This window comes from Rutilus rutilus (assembly GCF_951802725.1).
Source record: "Rutilus rutilus genome assembly, chromosome: 7".
Lineage (NCBI taxonomy): Eukaryota > Metazoa > Chordata > Actinopteri > Cypriniformes > Leuciscidae > Rutilus > Rutilus rutilus.
The window spans coordinates 32,152,996-32,174,791 of record NC_140221.1 but is presented as its reverse complement, the minus strand read 5'-3'; the positions used below and the strand labels follow the sequence as shown (position 1 = coordinate 32,174,791).

General features: G+C 38.9%; 2 protein-coding genes across 3 annotated transcripts in view; both read left to right on the top strand.

The window, feature by feature from the left end:
* tacr1a (tachykinin receptor 1a) overlaps window positions 1-21,796 on the top strand; it is a gene marked incomplete at its 3' end in the record, with an annotated part of 305,040 nt that overhangs the window by 243,395 nt on the left and 39,849 nt on the right. The window lies entirely within an intron of this gene.
* The window catches only part of nsmfb (NMDA receptor synaptonuclear signaling and neuronal migration factor b), a 32,786-nt gene that overhangs the window by 6,746 nt on the left and 4,244 nt on the right, over window positions 1-21,796 (top strand). Inside the window, exons 2-13 of one of the 2 annotated variants that reach the window (XM_084413939.1) lie at window positions 3,153-3,209; window positions 3,490-4,173; window positions 4,271-4,343; window positions 14,078-14,130; window positions 14,517-14,606; window positions 15,873-16,000; window positions 16,156-16,239; window positions 16,555-16,588; window positions 16,755-16,825; window positions 16,942-17,021; window positions 17,980-18,082; window positions 21,569-21,644. In XM_084413939.1, coding sequence (XP_084270065.1) covers window positions 3,153-3,209; window positions 3,490-4,173; window positions 4,271-4,343; window positions 14,078-14,130; window positions 14,517-14,606; window positions 15,873-16,000; window positions 16,156-16,239; window positions 16,555-16,588; window positions 16,755-16,825; window positions 16,942-17,021; window positions 17,980-18,082; window positions 21,569-21,644 — 1,533 coding nt within the window. Of the gene's footprint in view, window positions 1-3,147; window positions 3,210-3,489; window positions 4,174-4,270; window positions 4,344-14,077; window positions 14,131-14,516; window positions 14,607-15,872; window positions 16,001-16,155; window positions 16,240-16,554; window positions 16,589-16,754; window positions 16,826-16,941; window positions 17,022-17,979; window positions 18,083-21,568; window positions 21,645-21,796 lie in introns of both variants that reach the window. The other variant, XM_084413938.1, reaches the window with a different exon arrangement.

Sequence of the window (21,796 nt, the reverse complement as noted above, 5' to 3'; positions counted from 1 at the left end):
GTTAAGTACAAATGCATAATTATGTTCAACTTTTGTCTTTACTACCTTTCTTTCATCAAAAATATCTTCATTTGTGTTCCAAAGATGAACTAAGGTCTTAAAGGTTTGGAACGACATGAGAGTAATTAATGACAGAAATTTCGTTTTTGGATGAACTAACCCTTTAATGTTGTTTGTGTGTACTACTGGACTTGGTAAAAACTATTAACTAATAGTTGATGGAGACCTGATGTTGAGGCAAGACCTGATTTCTCATGACATTGGTTGTCAAAACCAAATTTTTATAAGCTGTAAATATACAAAGATTTGTAGGGAGAAAAATGTCCACTAGGCCAGCCCGTTTAAGCTTCGGATCCTGGCGTACTGCCCTCAGACACCCTCTACGCTTATCTATCGCACATTCACAGCATTTTTACGGGATTGCTCCCGCTCTGAGTTCTGCCTTCCAGTCTTATTGAAAATGATTTGTGTCCTAACGGGGAACTTTTACTTCCTCGTCTGCCGTCAAACGTCCCATTCCATTTCTCCTGCTATCTGCCTGCACACACACCTCTCCTCACCGACTAGAAGCTAAACATGTTATTTTAGGACCATCATTGAGTACATTTTAAGTTAACCATGTCAGTACAATCATAACACAAACGCTGTGGGATTCGATGAGTCGGCATAGGTCCACTGCTCTCTTTTAGTTCTAGTCCACCTCTGCCCTACAGTGTTTTTTTTGATTGGCCCATCACACTTTAAAACATTTAGCTTGTACCTACTCCAGGCACTGTGGAGTGAGACAATGAGAAGAATCATGAGAAAGGGATTGGACAATTGCACTCTGCTTCACTCTTCCCATCTGTTAGAAGAGTTTGTTGAGTGAGGAGAGAGAGAGAGATGCACATGCTGGCTAGTGGCTAGTATTGAATTATTCAAAAACTGTCGTTACAGTAAAGCATGGCTACTCCAACAGCATTTCCCAGCATCTCTAGAGAGATGCAGAGACTGCACAATTTGCCCATAGCGTGCTGGTTATGCTTGTTGAGGTGCTTGTCAGTTCACAGCGTTCATCTGTGTGCATTTGTGTAGCATGTACGTTTCTCCAAGTGCAGGGATGGAGGTGGGATTCAAAGAGTCTATTTATGCATGTTAGAATCTACATATTTATTGAGCTTGTGCAGCAGAAACATTTGTGTAGGAAGACATCATTAGTTGGGAACTAAATTAAAAACAAGGTGAGTGAAACGGGTTGGGAGCTATTTTTCAGTTGTGCTTGCTAGTTGGTGTACTCCCCCCAGCATATGCGAGCGATTAGGCTGCATTAGTAGTGTTCTCGCAGGGCCACACAGGAGGGGGGAATACTGTCTAAACCTTTCCAATGCTTAAAAGGTGGAGTGATGAATTTGATAATGGAATCTGGCAGCTCTTCGAATGTATTAATGATTTGTATAAATCATCTATGCTGATTCTAAGGGCCATTGGGAGTGCAAATGCATCCCTTTATTTTTATTTTTTTCAATGTACTTCAGCATTGTGGAAGCCATTTTCAGTGGCCTAACCACACACACACACACACACACACACACACACACACACACACACACACACACACACACACACACAATGAAAACATTGCATAAAGGTCCTTTGAATCCTGTCTTTTATTGCTGAGAACACATGGTTCTACTCATAAAGCTGTTTCCCTTTTCCTTCTTTATAACAAACTCATCTTTCCAACCTGAGGTCGCTTTAACCGAATATTTTTTTTAGCAGTGAGGAAAATATTAAAATTTGAGTTCAGGCAAAATACTCAACAAGAGTTTAGTTCACTTCATTTTTTTACATTGTTCATATTATAATCTGAATTGTATTATGTAATCTATTGCATTGTTCATATTTGCCTGTTCAGGCACAGTGGTCTTGTTTTAGTTGCCTCCACTGTCACTGCGGGGGGAAAACAAACATTCATCTGATTTGTGTGGTGCTAAACATACTGTAAGTGACACAGTCTCTCTTCATCTGTTCTCTTCTTAAATAATTATATGCATAATATAGCCCATACGCTCATCCTGTAAGTTCATGATTAAATGTGAACGAAAACAAGAGCTATTAAAAGTCTTATTATCATTAAAATGTGAAAATTAAAATGACGGTTAATATTAGATTATGACAGAATTTTTTCCACCCTGAGAAATGAGAACGATCTAACGCGACCTCTGTTCCTGACTACGCTTCCTGAGTTCTGAGCTATTGCTCCCTCCCTTCATACAGCAAGTCAAATTAGGGGCCATGTTCTTGTACCACAGCAGCTGAGTGGCCTCATACTGGAAGCTGTAGTGTATGTCTTGATTTAATTCACTGCTTCACACCTCATTGCCTAGAGAAGTTATTGTAAATGGAGATTTTCAGCATTTTTTGACCTAGTTTAAATTGGAGGTATAATTTGTGACATCTGCTAATGTTTCCTATTTTCACTTTTGGAGATAATTGAATGTGGGAAATAGACTGAGTTAGACCTGTAGTCTTATGCTTTGCGTTGTGGGAAAACCATTGAGTATTGACTGCACATCTCACACAGTGTTTAGGTGAGAAATACGGTATAAAGAAGATGTTATATTTAAGTGGGAAGCCATAACTCAATCAAGTGCATTAGTGGCCAAGAGGAGAATCTAAAATTGCTTGCTAAAGTTTGTGGTCTACAAATGTCTCTGTGTAACGCTATAAAACAGGTCCATTGAAATGGATGTGAAATATTGACGCCATTTGTAATATTATTATTAAAAACAATCTGCTTGATAAGTCATGACGCATCAAATACTTTTCTGGGTCCAAGCTTCTCTATTTAAAGTGAGAATACTGTCTCAACAGGCATTTATGAACAGTGTTCATTCACAGCCCACCACAAGTGTCCCATACACCAGTAGGATCGAGTTTTTTTTATATTACTACAGCACAATGTGACTGTATTTTAGCACCATTTTTGTTTGCTTTTGGGATCTGAAAGAGCATTTTGACCCGAAAACACTGATTTTGCGACATCAGATTTAACAAAGGGATTATGAATAACTACTGAGAGCTGAATGCATCAGCATGCGAAAGTACATCAAGACCGAGAGTTTTATCTCCATGCTCTGATTTGGTCTTCTGTTTGTCTCTCTGCAGAGCAGCTCGAGCATTTGGAGAGTATCTTTCTCACACACACCCTGAGAACCGCAACGGAGCAGGTTAGGTTCATTCCACCTCATGCCTTACCTTCATTTGTCCTCATGTCTTTTGTCCCCTCATATTCACCTGTTTTACAGTTTGTGAAGTACTTGAGTGTATTAATACTTACATTAGGCAAAGCAACATTAATTCCACCTCTGACCACTCACCCAGTCATCTTTCAATTGATCATTACAGAAGAGCTTTATTTGCACCTGTCTTTGCCAAGACAAGATAGACAAAAAATGTCAAAAAAGACTAAATCTGTTTTTCTTGGTTTATTTATGTCTCTCACTACAGATCATTTGCTGTCTGACACCTTCATTGGTCAAGATACAGACTCCCCTGACATCAACCGACTAAACAACAATAACAGCCTCCAGCCATATTCCCAACACACTCTCATAGTCAAGCCCAGTCAAGAAGAGGCTCAGCCGTACAGCCAGTCTACGCCCCTTCAAACCAGTTCCAAGCGTCGTCTCTCCGTAGAACGCAGCCTTTCTTCTGAGGACCAGCGGAATCAAAAGCGTGCGGAGAGCTCTTTGAAGCCAGCACGTGTCTACACCATTACCAGGGAGCGAGATATGCTCAGGGGGCAGGGAAGCGAGGAGAGTTTGGAACTAGAGGTGCTGAAGAGGACCACAGACCCGCCAAGAACCAATGCTCCCTCCAATTTACATAGCAGCCATCATCGAGGAAGCCACCATCGTGGAAGCAACGGCCCCAGCCACCAGCATCACTATGGCCATGCACCTCTGACCCAACCTTTGCAGAGCTCAGGTAGTGCCCATAACATCCGGGACTGGGGGTCGAGACGGAGCAGGTCTAGAGAGGACTGCACGCCGGATTGTGTTGCCTGTATTCGGCCACACTGCCAGAGCCAGCGCTCTCTGGACCTTGAGACGTCACCTCACGGTGGTGGCAAACAGCACAAGAAGCTGGAGAGAATGTACAGTGAGGACCGTGTGTCCTCTGAAGATCGAGGTAAGGAGAAGATCACTGATCACTGAATGACTGTTAATTGGTTTATTGACTTTGAGATTTACACAATACCTGCTACCTTTGCTCTTTTTGCTTGCAGAGGATCACGCGAACAGCTGGTTCCCTAAAGAGAACATGTTTAGCTTTCAGACTGCGACCACCACCATGCAAGCGTGAGTGGGATTTCATTTCATCAAACTTCTCACTTCATCCTTTGGTTTCCTCTGTAGTAGGGTTGGTCTGTGAAGCAGACATATAATTTAAGCTATTCTGACTCATGCATGTGGGAGGACAGGAGGTATTCTTTCTCTTTTTATTTGTCTTCTTTTCCGTTCCCTTCCTCTTTCCCCTTTCCAGTTCTTTCCATTACTGTTTCCCTTCCCTTTTGCCCTTTGCCTTCTTGATTCTCTTCCTCTTCCTCTTTTCCCTTCTTTTTTCACATTCTCTGTCTCTTCATCTTTCTTTTCCATTTCCGTTTCCTTTCTACTTTCTCTTTACCTTCTTCATTCTCTTACTGATCCTGTTTTTTTTCTTCTTTTCCCCTTCTTCTGTCACTTCCTCTCTCTCTCTTCCTTTTGTTTCTGCCTCTTTTTCTTCATCTTTCATTTTTCTTTCCATTTGTTTCCTTTCCTCTTTTTCTTTGCCGTCTTTGTTCTTTTCCCTCTCCTTCTTTTTTCCTTTTCTTATTTCCTCTCCTCTGTCTATTCCTTTTTATTTCCATTCCTTTCTCTTTCTTTGTCATCTTAATTCTTTTTTTCCTCTTCTTTTTCCCTTATTCTCTCTTCATTAATCCCTTCCTCTTTCTTTTTCTTTTTCCCTTCCTTTATCCCAACCTCCTTTCACTTTCTTTCTCCTTCTCTTCCTCTTTCCATTTGTCTGTTCCTTCCATTTCTTTTCCCCCCTCCTTTCTCTTTGCCTTTTTTGTTCTCTTCTTTGTCCTCTTCTTAGCTCTTTTCCTTTTCCATCCTATCAGCTTTTTCTTTCTCTCCCTCTTTCTCTTTCGTTTATTCTTCAACTTTTGAGTCGAGTGAATTCAGGCTTCATTCTTCTCTGTGCACAGACGCTTTCGCTCAGTTTGACTGTTTAATTATCACCTGTCGGGCAGAAGTCTTAATCACAGAGCCCACTGGCTGAGCCCCCACACTGGGGTGCAGTCCATCTCCCTCCAGCCGACATGCATGTTGTCTCCCCCCTCAACCTTACTCTGCTCTCCCACCCACTCCCTAAGTCGAATACTTAGCTATCTCATGTTCTCCTCTCACTTGTTCATTCCCTCCTTTTCCTGCTTTCTAATTAACACTTGCACTTAGAACCATTTCAGTTTGTGTGAAATGTTTGGCTGTAGAGCTGTCATTTTGTGATTTGACTATAATAGGTTGTGATAAAGCACTTGGTAATTCTTTCATGAGACCTGACCCAGTGTTTATATTTGAAAGACACTCTCTATTTACTGTGTCCCTTACCTTTTTACTTTTCATGTGTTTTCTTGTGATGGTTAAAGCACTGTTCTCTTTTCTCTTTTGCTTCTCCTTGGCTCTAAAGAATATCGTGAGTATTCCTTTCTCATTAGCCCATTGTTTTCAAAAGTCAACACTCCGCTCCATCCCCACCCTCTGCTCCTTTGTGCTGCCGCCTCTCCTTGTCCTGTGTTAACTCTCACTCCACCAGCATTGGACAGAGTGTTTGAAGTTATGGAGGAACTCTGTCTCATACAGCACACATAATGCTCTTGATATACCAATATCAGTCATCGCTTCTCACATTTCAGCTGCTGTGTAGGAGAAAGACCTTGTTTGTTGTACTACTATGGTGATGTGACCTTTGAACTTTTTAACCACTTTTTTGCCTGTGTTTTAACCACAAATTAGTTACTGATGCTCTGTTCCAAAACCTAGAAAGCTGCCTTACTGTTCATTCCTAACATTCTAAACTCATAGGTGACTGATCTGGATAAAAGTGCAGGAATCCAACTGCAGTATGTGGAGTAAAGTTGAACTCGACTAAGACAGAATTCAGCCTAACTCAAATGTATTCTAAATGTGTCTTAAAGGTGCTCTAAGTGATGTTGGGTGACGTCACTTCTTGTTGACGTTTAAAGTATTGTCAAACAAAACGGAGGCTAGCTAGACCCTCCCTCCTCCTCATCCGCGCACTAACCCCCCAAACCCCACCCCAAATCCTTCTTGTCGGTTATTGGCTGGAACAGTTTGTCATGTTTCGTGGAGCGGGTTAGCCCAGTTTGTTTTTCTTGCCGTTTGTGGAGCCTGGGGTGTCTACAGAGACCACGTTTTTTTTTACAGTGTGTTCAGGCAGGGTTCGAATTACAAAGTGGCTTTCGGGGGAGCCCTATTTTCCGATCCTCCCTGACTGATTTTAACGCTTTTGGTGCATGTTCGGGCATTTAAAACAATAGTTTTACAGTAAACAGTACAGAACGTACTTGGTTACTTACGTAACCTCGGTTCCCTTACCTCGGAGATAAGGGAACGAGTACTGCGTTGCCTTGCCGTGCTATTTCTCTCACGTCAGGTGTTTTCGCTTCAGTCGATTAGATCTGTCATATGGCGAGTTTTCTCTGTATTTATACTCTTCTATTTGGCGCGCAGAGTCTGGCAGGTCGCCAAGCGCTCCTATTGGATCGCGTGCTTCTGCTTTCTCGCCATTGGTTTGTGCAGTTGCCTCAGCACAGCCCATCTGATGCTCTCGCCTGTGCTGCTGCAATACGTTTTAAAATAAAGGCTTCAATATTCTCGAGAAAAGAAGTTTTCCCTTGTACAGAATGTACAAAAAATGTACAGAAAATCAAAATCTATATGCGACACAAAAAAATGGACAGTGTTTTAGAGCTCCCCCTAAATGTCTCAAAGTAGGCTTTCAGGGGAGCCCAGGTCCTTTTCAGGGGAGCCGAGCTCCCCTTAGCTCCCCCGTAATTCGAACCCTGTGTTCAGGGGACAGGCAGCTAGCGGATAGTGAGGAGATGTTTGCTGTATGTGACGACAAATGTTTTGGCCAAAAAAACGTGTGACATCGCTTAGAGCACCTTTAAGGCAACCAATGCAACATGACACATAACCATAACATATAAAACAGTGTTTCATGTTAACATGCTGATGTTAAAGGCACACTATATAACTTTTGGCCCTTTTGCTATCTGGATGATTCGCCCTACTACGAGTTTGTTTACCATCGAAATGATTTCGAAGCTGTTATATTAAGGTACAAATCTTGCATAGTGTGCCTTTAAGAGATATAACCAGTGTAGATGGAAAGGATCTCAATCTGACTGGCTGAAGACGTTACTGTAGCTATACTCCTTAATAGACACGGTACTTCATTGAAAATAAATTCCAGCACAGTGCTACAACAACCATAATGAAAATAGCCTTTACAATAGATAATGCTTTACAATGAACTCTGTTAGAGAGCTACATATGAAAATGGATCTGTTCAATAAAATACCTTACTCACCTGTTGAGTAATAAAAATGCCATCTCCGCGTCACTTTTACAATATTTCAAATATCTCAGTTCTCGCCATTCCACGAAAAACCAAGTCAATGTCGATTCTTGTTTTATTACGAGTTCTGTCATGTTCTCTTTTTACCAGCAGACTCTCCTCTGATTCCCCGGAGGTTGAAGATTTAGCGTGCTCCTTATCAAACTTTCTCGCTTGTTGTGACAACTAACCTATGCCACTTCCACACCATACCCGCATCAAAGTAGGAGGAGCAACTGTTCTCGATTTTACGGTTATAACGAGATACGCACAGGCGAGTGATGAATGTATGCAATTTAACACGAAAACCATCCCGCTAGATCTAAAATATAAACGCTTTAATAATAGGCTTACCGTAGTGAATCAGGGTAAGACAAAAACACATTTTGTAAAAGGGATTGATGTATTGATTTAAATTGTGTTGATTTAGAAAAAGGAAAAAAAGTTGCATAGTGTACATTTAACAAAGTAATACTGTAATGTATAAAAAACTTATAATAAAATACTATTTCAATTATTTATCAATACTTTTTTGATATTGAATGAAATATATTTATAATAAAAATTTCTATCATCTTCATCTGCAATGCTCTAATACAAGGTATCTTAGAGAGAGCGGCATAATGTATAGGAATAGCTTCCGGGTCGGGAGCCTGCCTACGGTCTTCTAAAATAAGATCTAGGTAGACTGTTGACTAGATTTTGGAACAAAGCTTGTATTTTGGCTATAATGAGTGGTATATATTTTAACAATTTCGAAAAAATTGTGGACTGTCACTGTTAGGAGCAATATGGTGATTGCTGCCATCACTGTTGAATATTGCATGCAAAATATACAAATATAGCCCAAGTATACCCCAGAAAAGTCACTCATCAAGATTTACACGCAGTGTTCCAAGACCGTCACCAATCTGTCAAGGCTCTGAAGGATTTCAGGATGCAGTCACTTAGACACGTCCACATGCAATTAAATGCACACATGCACTGTCAGAAAGTAGCTTCTGGGCTGTCATTAACCTCATCTACTGGGGACAGGAGTTTGATTTAACATAAACTGTCAGTGATGATGGCTATATCTTCTGTCACCCTGTCAAAAACAATAGAAGCACTCTAGATATGATAACCACTCCCACAAAGACGTTACAGATTTCTGTGAATTGATCCTCTGTGCTGGTTGGTGACTGAGTGTCTGTTACACTTGACTTTGCTGTGGTCGTAGTGTTTGGTTCGTGAACGTGCGTGTAGTCGTGTCCCCTTGACCTGTGGGTGGTGATCAGCTCCTGTTGTGGTTTGAACCTTTCTGTGGCCACTCTAGACTTTTTCCTTTGCACTTCTCCCTGTACACACACCCATAACACTGTGACCGGTCCCAGCAGGGCGTTCCGTGGAATTGCAGAGAGAAAAAGGAGGAAAAGAGAGCAAGAGGCCACCGCACTGATGGAGAGGTACTGTCTAATGCCCCTAATGTCCTGTCTCACAGCCCTTCCCAAAACGCACACACACATGTAGAGTGAGACAGCGGAGAGACAGTGTTTTGTGTTGTCCTGTGTTACTTGTAGTATTATAGCGTGTATCGCCTCAGATCTTTAAAGTCCAAACTCTGATGCTGCATACTACACATGAAGAACTGTTTTCTCTTTTGCACACTTCCCTGTGGAGTTGTGCTAGGTTTACCAAGCAGAAAGCCAGCAGCAGTTTATTGATCTAAACCCAGGGAGTTCTGCAGAAGCCAGTTTCCACGTTAGAGTAAAAAATAAAACCAGTTATTGTGAGATGAAGTTTAAAATAAGAAATAAAATCACAATGGTTAGATATACACTACCGTTCCGAAATTGAGTCAGTAAGATTTTTTTTAAAGAATTTAATATTCAGCCAGGTTGCATTAAATTGATCAAAGATGACAGTAAATACTTTATTTCAAATAAATGCTGTTCTTTTAAACTTTCAATTCATCAAAGAATCCTGGAAAATCCACAAAAATATTGAGCAGCACATCATTTTATTTTAAATTGTAATAATATTTCACAATAGTACTATTGTAACGTCTCAGGGTAGATGAAGGCGAACTCAAAGTACAAAAATAACCAAGGTTTAATATTCCAACACACAAACAATCCAACAATCGAAACAGTGTGTATGAACACAAACAATAACCGGCAATAGACAAGTGAACAGGGAAACTTAAATACACAGAAGATAATGACAAGACAACAGGTGAAGGAGGCAACGCATTCTCATCCTAGGGCGTCATATACTGATGCTTTTGACATTTCGTCTACATCCAACGCACATGGCACCCTTTAGCGTCAATATGAGACACAGATAGCTTTGTTCGGTTATGGGCAGGTTTAGGTCTGGGTTAGGGTTAGACCGCTAGGAGGCGCCTTCTGGCCCATATCTATCTGCGTCTCATATTGACGCTAAAGGGTGCCATGTGCGTTGGATGTAGACGACATGTCAAAAGCGTCAGTATATGACGCCTTGGGATGAGAACGGGAAGGAGATGATGATGAGTGAACACAGGTGCTGAGGATGATGATGACGATGTGCAGGTGAAGGTGATGATGACGGAGGATTCTGGGAAGTGTAGTGCTGAGAAGACAGACGGTGAATGTGACAACTATTTTACTGTATTTTTGATCAAATAAATGCACCCTTGGTGAGCATAAGAGACTTTTTCCATTAACATTAGAAGAATCTTACTGATCCCAATGGTGGGGAGTTTCCATTGACTTGTATTGTTTTTATGCAGAGCTAGTGATATTTTCTATTGCCAAACCCCTAAACCTAACCCTCACACAAACCTTTATGGATTAGAATTTGATTTCTTTTTTGATGTTCACTAAGCCATTTGCTGGTCCCCACAATATACGTTTAAATTAAAATTTAAGCAAAACCTCACACACACACACACACACACACAGCACCTGGGTGGGGGTGTTTGTGTCTCTGTGTTTGGCTGCTTGGATCAATAGGTCAGTCGAAAAACCGAAGGTGCAGTATCTTGAGTGAGTTAATCGATACAGCTGACAACTGAACACTTTCGGAGTTTCACTTATCAGTCTAGTCTAGTGTCACGTAGGATACTAATGCCATGTGCAGCGTGATGCAGAATTGCTAGAGAGATCTAATGTGTAGAGCAAAGAAGGACAATTGAAAGGACAGATATGGTTTTCATCTTCCCAGCAAATGTGTAACAGAGTTCAGCTCCCCTTTTATTAAACAGAAAAAAAGAGCAGACTGTGAATCTAGCTTTTAGTGTTTTAGTGGGTTAGATCCCATGACGCTGCTCAACAACATTACTGTAGATGCCTGTGACTGTGGGAAGGTTGCAGATAATTGGTTGCATCCATTAGGATTACAAAACAACTGCACATGAAAGGTTTAGTTCACTCAAAAATGAAAATTCTGCCATCATTTACTCATTTTTATGTCTTTCAAAACCCTTATGAGTGTCTTTCTTCCATCATACAGTTTTATAATAATAATAACTTGGTCCTTTGTTTCCATGCAGTCAGAATCAATGGTGACAAAATCAGTTTATGCATTCATATGCATTTGATTTGTGTGCTGCATTCCAAGTCTTTTGAAACATTATTAATACAGTAGCTTTGTGTGATGGACAGACCAACATTTAAGCTGATTTATTAACTAATAATATTACTCTTCAGTGAGATGTTAACCTACTGTAACTGAATACTGTGTCGGTAAGTTGAATTCACAGTTGAATTAGACCAGTTAAATTAGTGAACACATCATTCTGCTTTGTGAACTGCATCAGCTGATTCAGTTGATCGATTAAATCACAAATCAGAATATCTTCTTCTCTTGAACATGTCAAAGAGAGGTAGGGCATGCCTTTTATCATTTTGAAGCTCCAGTTCTCACTTTTGAGAACAATATGTTCTTCAAAAGCACTTTCTATGTTCCATAGAAGAAATAGTCATATGGGTTTGGAACAACATGAGGGTGAGTAAATCATGACAGCATTTTCATTTTCAGTGAACTATCCCATGAAGCTCATAGTATTTTTAATTGTGCTGAGTTTCATCAGATAAAAAAAGTAGAACATGCTCTAAATCTTCTGGCACAGTTGTTTTATTTCAACTTTGAGCTGTTTCTGTTGTTCCCATTTTGCTTTTTAAGAAATGTGTTATGTTATATTCTTAAATTATTCATAAAAGCAATGGATATATATACACACATTTCTGTGAGGATCTACATGTCACACTCCGGCGATCTGACTGCTCACTCTATTTTCAGCTCACTCACAAATGAGGATTAAGATCGTTAGTGCGTCTAATTAAAAATGATTCTCATAGTTCTCTTGATACGCGCTTCTATTTTTGAAACTTGATGAAGATCTGCGCTCTTTCCCTGTCAGCTGGCACACTGACTTTGACAGCAGTTTAGAAGGTTGTCAGCAAGACAGACATAAGGAGAAAAGCAGTTCTGACAGCTATATAGATGCACTGTCACCGTGCTCTTTGTAGCCATCTCAAATATAACAGCGATATTAAAAAAAAGCCCTTTTCTCTTTTGTAAAATGTTCATGTTGGTGAATTTGATTAGAGGCTCATAGCGGCACAAGTACAGTACATGCTGTAAAAATGTCCTCTGCTACGCATCACTCAATGTACTGTAAGAATATTAGTTTTCCCGCAGCATATTTTAGGCCGCAGTGCTTCTTTCTAATATTGTGGTGTTGTGCAACTGCATCATGCATGCAGAAAGAAAATGCTTACTCTACACCGTGGCCATCGGTTTTGATCCTGTTTTTTTGTACAAGCCAAATTGCCTCATTATTTCATCCCTGGCCCAGCTCTCGTTTATTTTAAAGGCTCCACATTGAGTGTGTGAGCTGCTCTATTATTTGTTGGCAAATGAGGAAAGACCACCTACCTCTCCACGGCTCACTCTACAATACTACACTACGGTGTAACCATGGTGACATGATGCATGGAGAACAAGTGTAGAGTGCAAACGAGAGGAAGCCTGTCAGTTGAAGGAGTGAACTTGCTTTCATTCTGTGATGAGGCAGTTTGTAGTTGTTATTTTTTTGTGAGCGATTTTCTGGTTTGAAAGTCACCAGAACTCAGTAATGAAAACATAAAGCACAGTGACATTTTTAAATGTTTTTGCGCTATGAAGTTATAAATATTGTTAGCAAGGTTTACTGCGCTAACACGTACCCACAGGTGAATTTAAGGCTGTGTCCGAAATCACATACTGTATAGTAGGTACTACATTTGGTTTGAAACTTATTTTATGACTGTTAAAAAAGTATGTTCTATATAGTATGAATGGAATTTCAGACATGCTACATCCGCCATGTTGTCACTGCCATGTGATTATGCCGTCATTTGCATTGCTTCACTGCCATTCACAATTCATATCCCGTGGCCTCATGGGATAGAAAAGTGTCCATCAGATGCACGCTTTAGAATCTCGACGGAAGTAGTAGGTCATCCGGGTGCTTTTCATCCACAATTTTATGAATATAATGAATTCGGACATACTACTCGGCTCACATACTATACCTACCATATAGTATGGAAGTAGGTTGTTTATGTTTCACAGGCCAATACAGTGTTTATACTGACATCTATCTGCATGGATGTCACATCACACAAAATCAAATGTTTTTGGGTACCAATGCTGTTGTAAAAATACCTCATTTACCCTAATTTTTTTCACCCATAAAGTAGAGTACGTAGTATTTGACCTGGTATAGGCGACAAAAGATGATAAAGATGTTGGATGGGACTTGATTTTGTCCATCGGGAATTGATTGGTTCATTGGATTGTTGTTGTTTGCTAATTGCTGTGATCTCATGTGAGTGACAGTTTGATGGAAAGAAGGAATTATTGTCCTGAAGAGTCAAAGAAGACAGGGGGAGGGAAAGTTATTTTGATTAAAGAGGGCACATGTTCACAAAAAAAAAAAAAAAAAAAAAAACGTGCACAGATAAATTATTTATAATAAACACTGCAGTATTCCATAAAATATAAGAAATGTCCATTTTGATTTCTTGGTGACTTTAAGCTAAAAGATCAAACAGTGTGCTTAAATATCTGAAAATGACACGCAGATGAGTAAATGTGTTTCTGAAGCCTGAAGCAGTGTCAAACTGGGACAAACTGTATATGTTTGCCTATTTTTTTGCAGAGGAACAGTGAGGACTGGAGATTAGTCTGCAGTGCACTGAACTTGTTGTATAACTTCAAACACTCGTCCCTGTTCGTAATCTGCCATGCTAATGCTACCATGTATAAATGGATTGTTTGAAAGTGTGTTTAACATTTCCAATTTTGTCTCCTCTTACTCCATCTCCCATTCTTCTTGTTTTCCCCCTCTCATCTTACACCTCTTTCCAATCTACTGTGCTTCTGAAAATCCTTTCTATCCCAGAAACTTCCGGAAACATTTGAGGATGGTGGGCAGCAGGAAGGTGAAGACCCAGAGTGAGTTGTGTGTGCAAATTGTGTGTGATTTTTCAATGCAAATATGTGAACATGCCATTGCTTGACAATAATTCATGGTGTCAGATGAATTATTTTCAGAGTCACAGATGCTTCAAGCATCTGGTCAAAAGGATGAAACCGATGCTCTTGTCTGATATACAACTGGCAATGTGACTTAGTTTCTGAATACCTCGCCTCTTTCTCATCAATAAGCGTTACCGTATACAGAGTGAAAATTGATTCTAATATTTAGAAGTAGTCAGCCTAAAGCAGCTAAATCCTCAAACATGTCACTTCCCAACCTCAGACAAGAGCCCAGAGAGTGTGTGTGTGTGTGTGTTGAAGAGCAGTGTGTGTGATGCTTTCCTCCTCCGCTTCGTTATTAGCATTTGCTGATCGCAAAGCGAAGAGTTTCAGCCGCTCCTGGAGTGACCCCACACCCGTCAAGCCTGACTCTCTCCATGACTCCAGAGACAGTGAGTCCACACACACACACACAGAAAGACACAAACGGCCATGGTGTATATTTTTCTGATTTCAGTACATGTACATTATTGGTCACCCACACAAAACATTCACATACAAATCTTATGATGCCTGTCAAGATCATGTCCCGGTCTTATTTAAACGTAACTTTAAACATAACAATTACAAACAGCTTTTCTGTTTGATATTTCTGTTCTTGCCAACTGGAGTGAATAGGAGTTGGACTGACTTGCCTTAAAATAAACGTTGATTAAAGGAAGTACAACAGCTACTATCATGTTTATATTTTTAAAGACACTAACGTTCAAAAGTTTGGGGTTGGTAAAAATTTTTTTTTATGTTTTTGACTCTCTTATCATGCTCACCAATACAATGCTACATTTATTTGATCAAAAATACAGTCAAACAGTAATATTGTGAAATATTATTATAATTTAAAGTAATGTTTTTCTATTTAGTTTATTCCTTTGGTGGCAAAGCTGTATTTTCAGCATCATTACTCCAGTCTTCAGTGTCACACGATCCTTCAGAAATCATTCTAATATGCTGATATGCTGCTCAAGAAACATTCACGTTGTGCTGCTTAATATTTTGGTGCAAACCGCGTTTTTTTTTTTTTTTTGGATTCTTTGATGAATAGAAAGTTCAAAAGAACAGGATTTATTTAAAATAGAAATCTTTTGTAACATTATAAATGTATTTACTGTCACTTTCGATCAATTTAATGAATCCTTGCTGAATAAAATATATATATTTTTTAAATCTTACTAACCCCAAACTTTTGTAATACATTTTATTTATCACGTCTACAGTAATAACAATGCCATTTTAATTTTTTAATTTTTTAATTTTTTTATTTTTTTTATGATAATGTGATTTTTGGATGGCAGAAAGAAATCTTAAATATGAAATGGACATGATCTTTAGAGGCTTCATTTGTGCATTGTGCAAGATTCGTACATCGTGCTATTCATCACGCACACACACACATCAGCATCTGTGCATGTGTAAAATGTCTGTTTACCACAGGTGTATTCTGATGTCTATATGTGTGCTTTCTCTTTGTGTCCTATATGGCACTAAATGCATTGCTTTGTAAGACCTTCTCCTCACAAACAAGCAGGAGAGGCCATGTTAGAACGGCCAACCTCTCAGACATGAACAACAGAATGCTTGTTGATAGAACCTGTCATCTCATTGGTCGTTTATGTGCTTGTGTTGTGTTTCTGTGTATTTGCATATTACCTTTTCCCCAGGTGGAGACCTCCAGGCGTCGTCTGGCAATCTGGACGAAGAAGACTGTGATGATGTCGACTGGGAGGAAGAGAGAGAGTCAGAAAGAGCAGCCTGCGAGGGGGATGACTTCATCCCACCCAAAATAATGGTACGTGCATCTTTCAATCACCCTCATCCATTTTGACATGAGCCAACTGCCTTCTTATGAACTCATCATCAGTTTCTCATTAAATGTAGTGCAGCTTTTTGATCATCGATGGGCTCATTAATACGCATGTTTTATTCATCCTTGTTTTTGAACAGCTAATTTCATCAAAAGTACCAAAGGCCGAGTACGTTCCCGACATAATCCGCCGGGACGACCCCTCCATAATCCCCATTCTCTATGTGAGTATAGTTTAATGATGCAGTCATACACAGCCACAGGATCAAAGAGAATAACATTTTTGATTATCAGTATAAAGCCCCTTGTGTTAAGCACCGCTAATGATGTCTGCCAGTCAGCTCTCACATGCAAGTTTTAGTAGTGCAAATCATCATTGTTCGAGATTGCAGATAACTGCTTTGTAATGCCAAGCTAGTGATTTAGCGCATATATTATGCTTAAGTTATGTTCAAATAAAAACGTGACGTAATATTTACCAACTGATAACTGATAGTTTTTTTGTTGTTGTTCATGCTTGCCCTGTATTCTGCCTGCAGGATCATGAACATGCCACCTTCGATGATATACTAGGTACGTGTTAATTGGCCAGACACGTTTTTTTTTTTTTGTATGCCTAATGTTTACTCCTGCTGTTTGTTTACTATAAAAAAGCTGGGCTGTAATTTCTTATGATTCCCTTGCTGCCTCCCTCTCCACTTCTCTGCTATCTGTCTTCTCTCATCTCTCTTCTCTTCAGAGGAGATTGAAAAGAAACTCACCGCCTACAGAAAAGGCTGCAAAATCTGGAACATGCTCATCTTCTGTCAGGTTTGGAAAAAAATATGTGTGCGATAATTTGCATATCTTGCTTTTTCACAAGTGTGCATGTGGAGTATTTGTGCATGATATTTTCCACTGCGTAATTGGCTCTCTTTATTCTCCAGGGAGGTCCAGGTCATCTCTACCTACTGAAGAACAAAGTGGCCACATTTGCTAAAGTAGAGAAGGAGGAGGATATGATTCAGTGAGTTTACATTCACAAAACAGTTCTGAATCTTTTTTTTTCTATTTGTTATAGTGCTGCACAATTAATAAACAAACAAAAAAAACTGAGATTACAATGGTGGCTCTCATAATGAATTCAGGGATGCAAAAATCTTCCCAGCTTGTCAACATACTGTAAGCGAAACTTTAAGGTCTCTCTTCTGTATTTCCGCCAAAATAAAAGCTCTGTGGTTTAACGTAAAAGACATTAAGATGAATATTAGTATTATTATATTTATTAGAAGTAATGCACAGTATTTGATTACACTTTATTTCGTTAGTATTAGTATTAGTATTATTAGACTGTAGTAAACTGTTAGTTTAGGGTTAAGGTTAGTAGAATAAGTTGACATGTAGTTGCAAAGCTACTTATAGTCAGCAGATCATCTGTTGAGGGAGCATCAAAATAAAGTGATAGCAGATATTAAGCAGAAAGTCTACTAATATTCGAATGACTGGTAGCTGACATGTAGTTGCAAAGTTACTTTTAGTTAGTAGAATGTATAAAGTGGACCATCAAAATGGTATAAAACAAATAAAATAAAAACTAACATTTTTCCCAGAGGACATGGCAAGGGGAGTCACATCTTCATCACCTTTTTTTACCCTTGATGAGTTTGCAAAAATGGCCTTTTGGTCCACTCCCGTGGCTTCAATTTTCTACTAGAATACATTATAATCAACAAGCCACAAGATGGTGTAAATACAGGATATTATTAATTCAAAATGTGAAAGCTTTTCATGCTGCAAAGAGGACCTCTTTATTTACTTATAAATCATTCAAGATCACAGCTCAGTTTATTTTGTGTAGCTTACTTGAAGATGGCGTTCTGTTGTTCCGTTGCTGATAATCAACTTGTTAATCAACTAATACATTAATCAACTAATTAAAAACCATGTAGCCCTAATTTGTAATCATTCTGAGCTTTTGTGTGCAGGTTCTGGAAGAGACTTGGCAGATTCATGAGTTTATTAAATCCTGAGCCCAACCTCATCCACATTATGGGCTGCTATGTGCTCGGTAATGCTAATGGAGAAAAGGTAGATAATATCTACTCGCCTCCCTGTGTGTTTTAACCACTGTTTCATTCCATAGGAGTTTTGTCATAAAGACAAGACAGGAAATTATGAGTGAGAGATAGAGGGGAATGGGATGAATATTCAGTGTATAGATAGAAATATTACGTTTATAGTCTGTATATCAGTCATACTCTTTATATTCATACTAATTTATGGGTTTTAGCAGCCTTGCAGAGCTGACACGATTGCACAGCTTCATACTTTAATGTACTTTCATGCTGTGGTAGGTGTGTGTATGAGAAACAAAGGAAGACAGGTTGGCGTTTGTTCAGGGTGAGGCAGGGATATGATTGCATGAGATCAGGGTGCCAGATTGACAAGCAACTGCTCTGTGACTGACAGATAGACAGTCTGTCACCCCTCCACCCTCGCACTTCTCTGCCTCATACTCGCACACGCACGCACTCCAACATGCACACACACGCAGTCTCTCAGTGGCACATACTGACATGTCTGGCCACCACAGCTCAGGACATATATTCAGTTATGCCAAGCTGGAAATGGGCTTATAACGATAAACGCTTTCAGAAAAGTACTGTGGTGTAACCCACAGTCTCAGATGGTACTGAATGACTAAATACAAACAAACCTGATCCAAGATGCATCCATAAATCGTTTGAGATCAGATTAAAATCTCGTTTTTGAAAACATTTTGGAAGTCTGAAGGGTCAGATCAGATTTTAAGTCGTTTTCGTTATTCAGGACGCCGCGTGACTGTGAGATCATAAACAAATCACAGGAGTGTAAACAAATGTGTCTGAATACATGCGTATTGAATGGTGAATGAGTGCATATGCATATTTATAAGTGTACACTGATGAGTTTTGAACCATGGAGAGGTGTTGTGAGGCAAAATGTATAATTTTTTAACCTATTTTTCCATTTCTACATGCAAAGGATTCCTGCAAATCACACAGATCATTTTAAGCATAGTTAGTGCTCTGCAACACCATTATGCTGAGGGTTGACAACACCGTGGTGCACCTGTATGACAGACACTTGGTAAACAAATTTGGATGCAGTCTTCTGATTGAAGTACACACATAGCCATGCACGAAAATTTCTGCCACACGAGCATTTCATCCAGTCGGTTTCTGAAGCAGGTCTACAGAGAGAATATAACTGAAGTAAAGAAAAAAAAAAGAAACATGAAGGCTTTTTCGCTGCATTTAGCAATTTTTTCCCCATGGCCCCTGCTCCTTCTGAAGGGGAAAGAAAGAGCTTCAGTGAACTTGCTATATATAGATTCTGACCAGGTGCAGCAGCAGAAAGCAGCCCAACAGCTTTATGCCTTCTCTCTGTTTTTAAAGGAATATTTCCGCACCGTCATCAGTTTCTCACCCTCTTATTATTCCAGACCTGTATGCAATTTTATTGTTGTACACATTTCTCTTTTCCATGCAATTACAATTAATCAAAAAGACACAAAAGCACCGTAAAAGTGTCATATAAGTAGGCCGTACGAGTTTTGAGTCAATGATCATTAAGTCAATGAATTGAGAACCAGATCAGTCCGATCCATGAACAAATCATTCAGACTCGTTTTATGAACCGTGTCAAATTAATTTTAGAGATCCACTTCCAAAGATTGATTTGTTCACAAATCGGACATCTAATATGTCCATCACATAACTTGTGGCATATGGATTTTTTTTTTTAATATATATATATTTTGTTGCTTTTGTGTCCCTTTTGAACCTTGGAAGCTCCAGCTCCCATTCGTTCAAATTGTATGGCAAATAGCAACCAGTATGTTCTTAAATGTCTGCTTTTGTGATTCACAGAAGAAAGTCATATGGGTTTGGAAAAGCATGATGATGAGAGAATTTTCATTTTTGGGTGAACTGTGCCTTTAAACTCCTGCCTTTGTGCTTTTGTTGTAATGTAAAATCAGATAACGGTTATACACTGTCTCTGTGATTTGTTTTTCTATTAGCCGTGTCAAGGCAGCAGCAGCTGGCCATATATCTTGTGTGTTCAATACCAGGCAGAAAGCTAAGAAGGTTGCAAAGACTGCCTGAGCATATGTAATGTTATACTGAATAAAGGGAAGGGAGTAGTTTGCTCAGCATCATTATAACCATTAGCTTTGAGCCAGTTCCCCATGTGTCCCGTTTTTTCTGTTGCTAATTTGATTTGAGCTGCTAATATTGCTTTTAATGATTAGAAGTCATATTTGTATATCCTGATGAAAGGGGATTTTTAATGCGAGCACTTTGGTTTACAAATGGCCTGGCCTTCACTACAATGGAAAGAGATTGATTATCCGAGCCTGGATTTATCAGGCTTTCTGTGGCTTTCATGATCGATTTTAGAGAGGTGAAGAATAGCTCTCAGATAAGATGTCCAGATGAGAGATTATACTGACAGCATCCAGAGATACAGAAGTCAAAGGATTGGGAGGAGAATAGCGGGAGGCGATTAATGCACTCTGACAGGCTTTGTCCCGATATGAAGGATTCTCATTGACACTACCAGACCCCCGCCAGCGGAGGTCGATCACAGCATGGCAGAACACACAGTTCAACACTCCACCAGTTGCCCTGTCCAGCTACCTCTAGTTTATGATGCACACACATCGCTGTATGGCTCCTATTAGCAGCGTGTGCAGTCAGATTATCAAGTCGACCAGAGAGAAGGTTTTGGTTAGCTTTTAGTAGTTAATACAGACTTATATAGCACTTATAGACTGATATTTGGACATTTGAAATGTACAGACAGCCTACACAAGTAATATTAATTGTAATAATGTATCGTTTTAATAAAAAATATTATTTTAATGCTTTACTGCTTCATTATTATTGTTATTAGTATTATTATTATTGAATACTTGCTGTTGTTGTTGTTGTTAGATAAATATTTTAAGCCAAAAATAATGTATTATATTGTGAATGAGTAAGTAGGTAATAGTAATAATAAAATGAAGCAGTAAAGTTTATTAATAATAAAAGATAATTTTTTTTATTAAAGTAACACTTATTGTTATTATTATTATTAGAAACTTGTTATTTTTTATATATATACCAAGCCAATACTAATAATAATTGCTATGATAATTTGTATTAAATATTGTGTGTATAGAATAACAATAACAAGTATTCAATAATGCATATTAAATATACACACACTACATAATATACTAAATTGTTGTTAGTATATAAAGTAATTAAATAACAATTTTGTGTATATCTCATTTGCGTTCATTAATTTATATTATATACATATATACATTTTTTTTCTTTTCTTTTTTTATCTGCATTTTATTGTAATCAACCTCCCTGCTCTCTGAATATTGATATTAGCATTGATCATTGAAAAATATATCTGTAATATCCGGTTTTAGTCTTTATTTGGAATATTGGGAGTAACATCGAAGGTCTTTTGACAATTTGAAGATATAACAACTGTGAAAATTGAAAAGTAACAGCAAAGTTTTCTCATCCTCAGCTTTTTCAAAACCTCAAGAGACTGATGAAACCTCATGCCATTGAGTTTAAGTCTCCTCTGGAGCTGTCAGCTCAGGGTGAGTGTACCACACACACACACACACACGACAGATGACCACTCAAACTTTCTGACACACATGCAGTAAACAAACTACGAAACATGCATTTAAATAAATAATGTCAATTGTATCTATATATCTGGCTATGGTGGTCTGTCAAATAAACACTT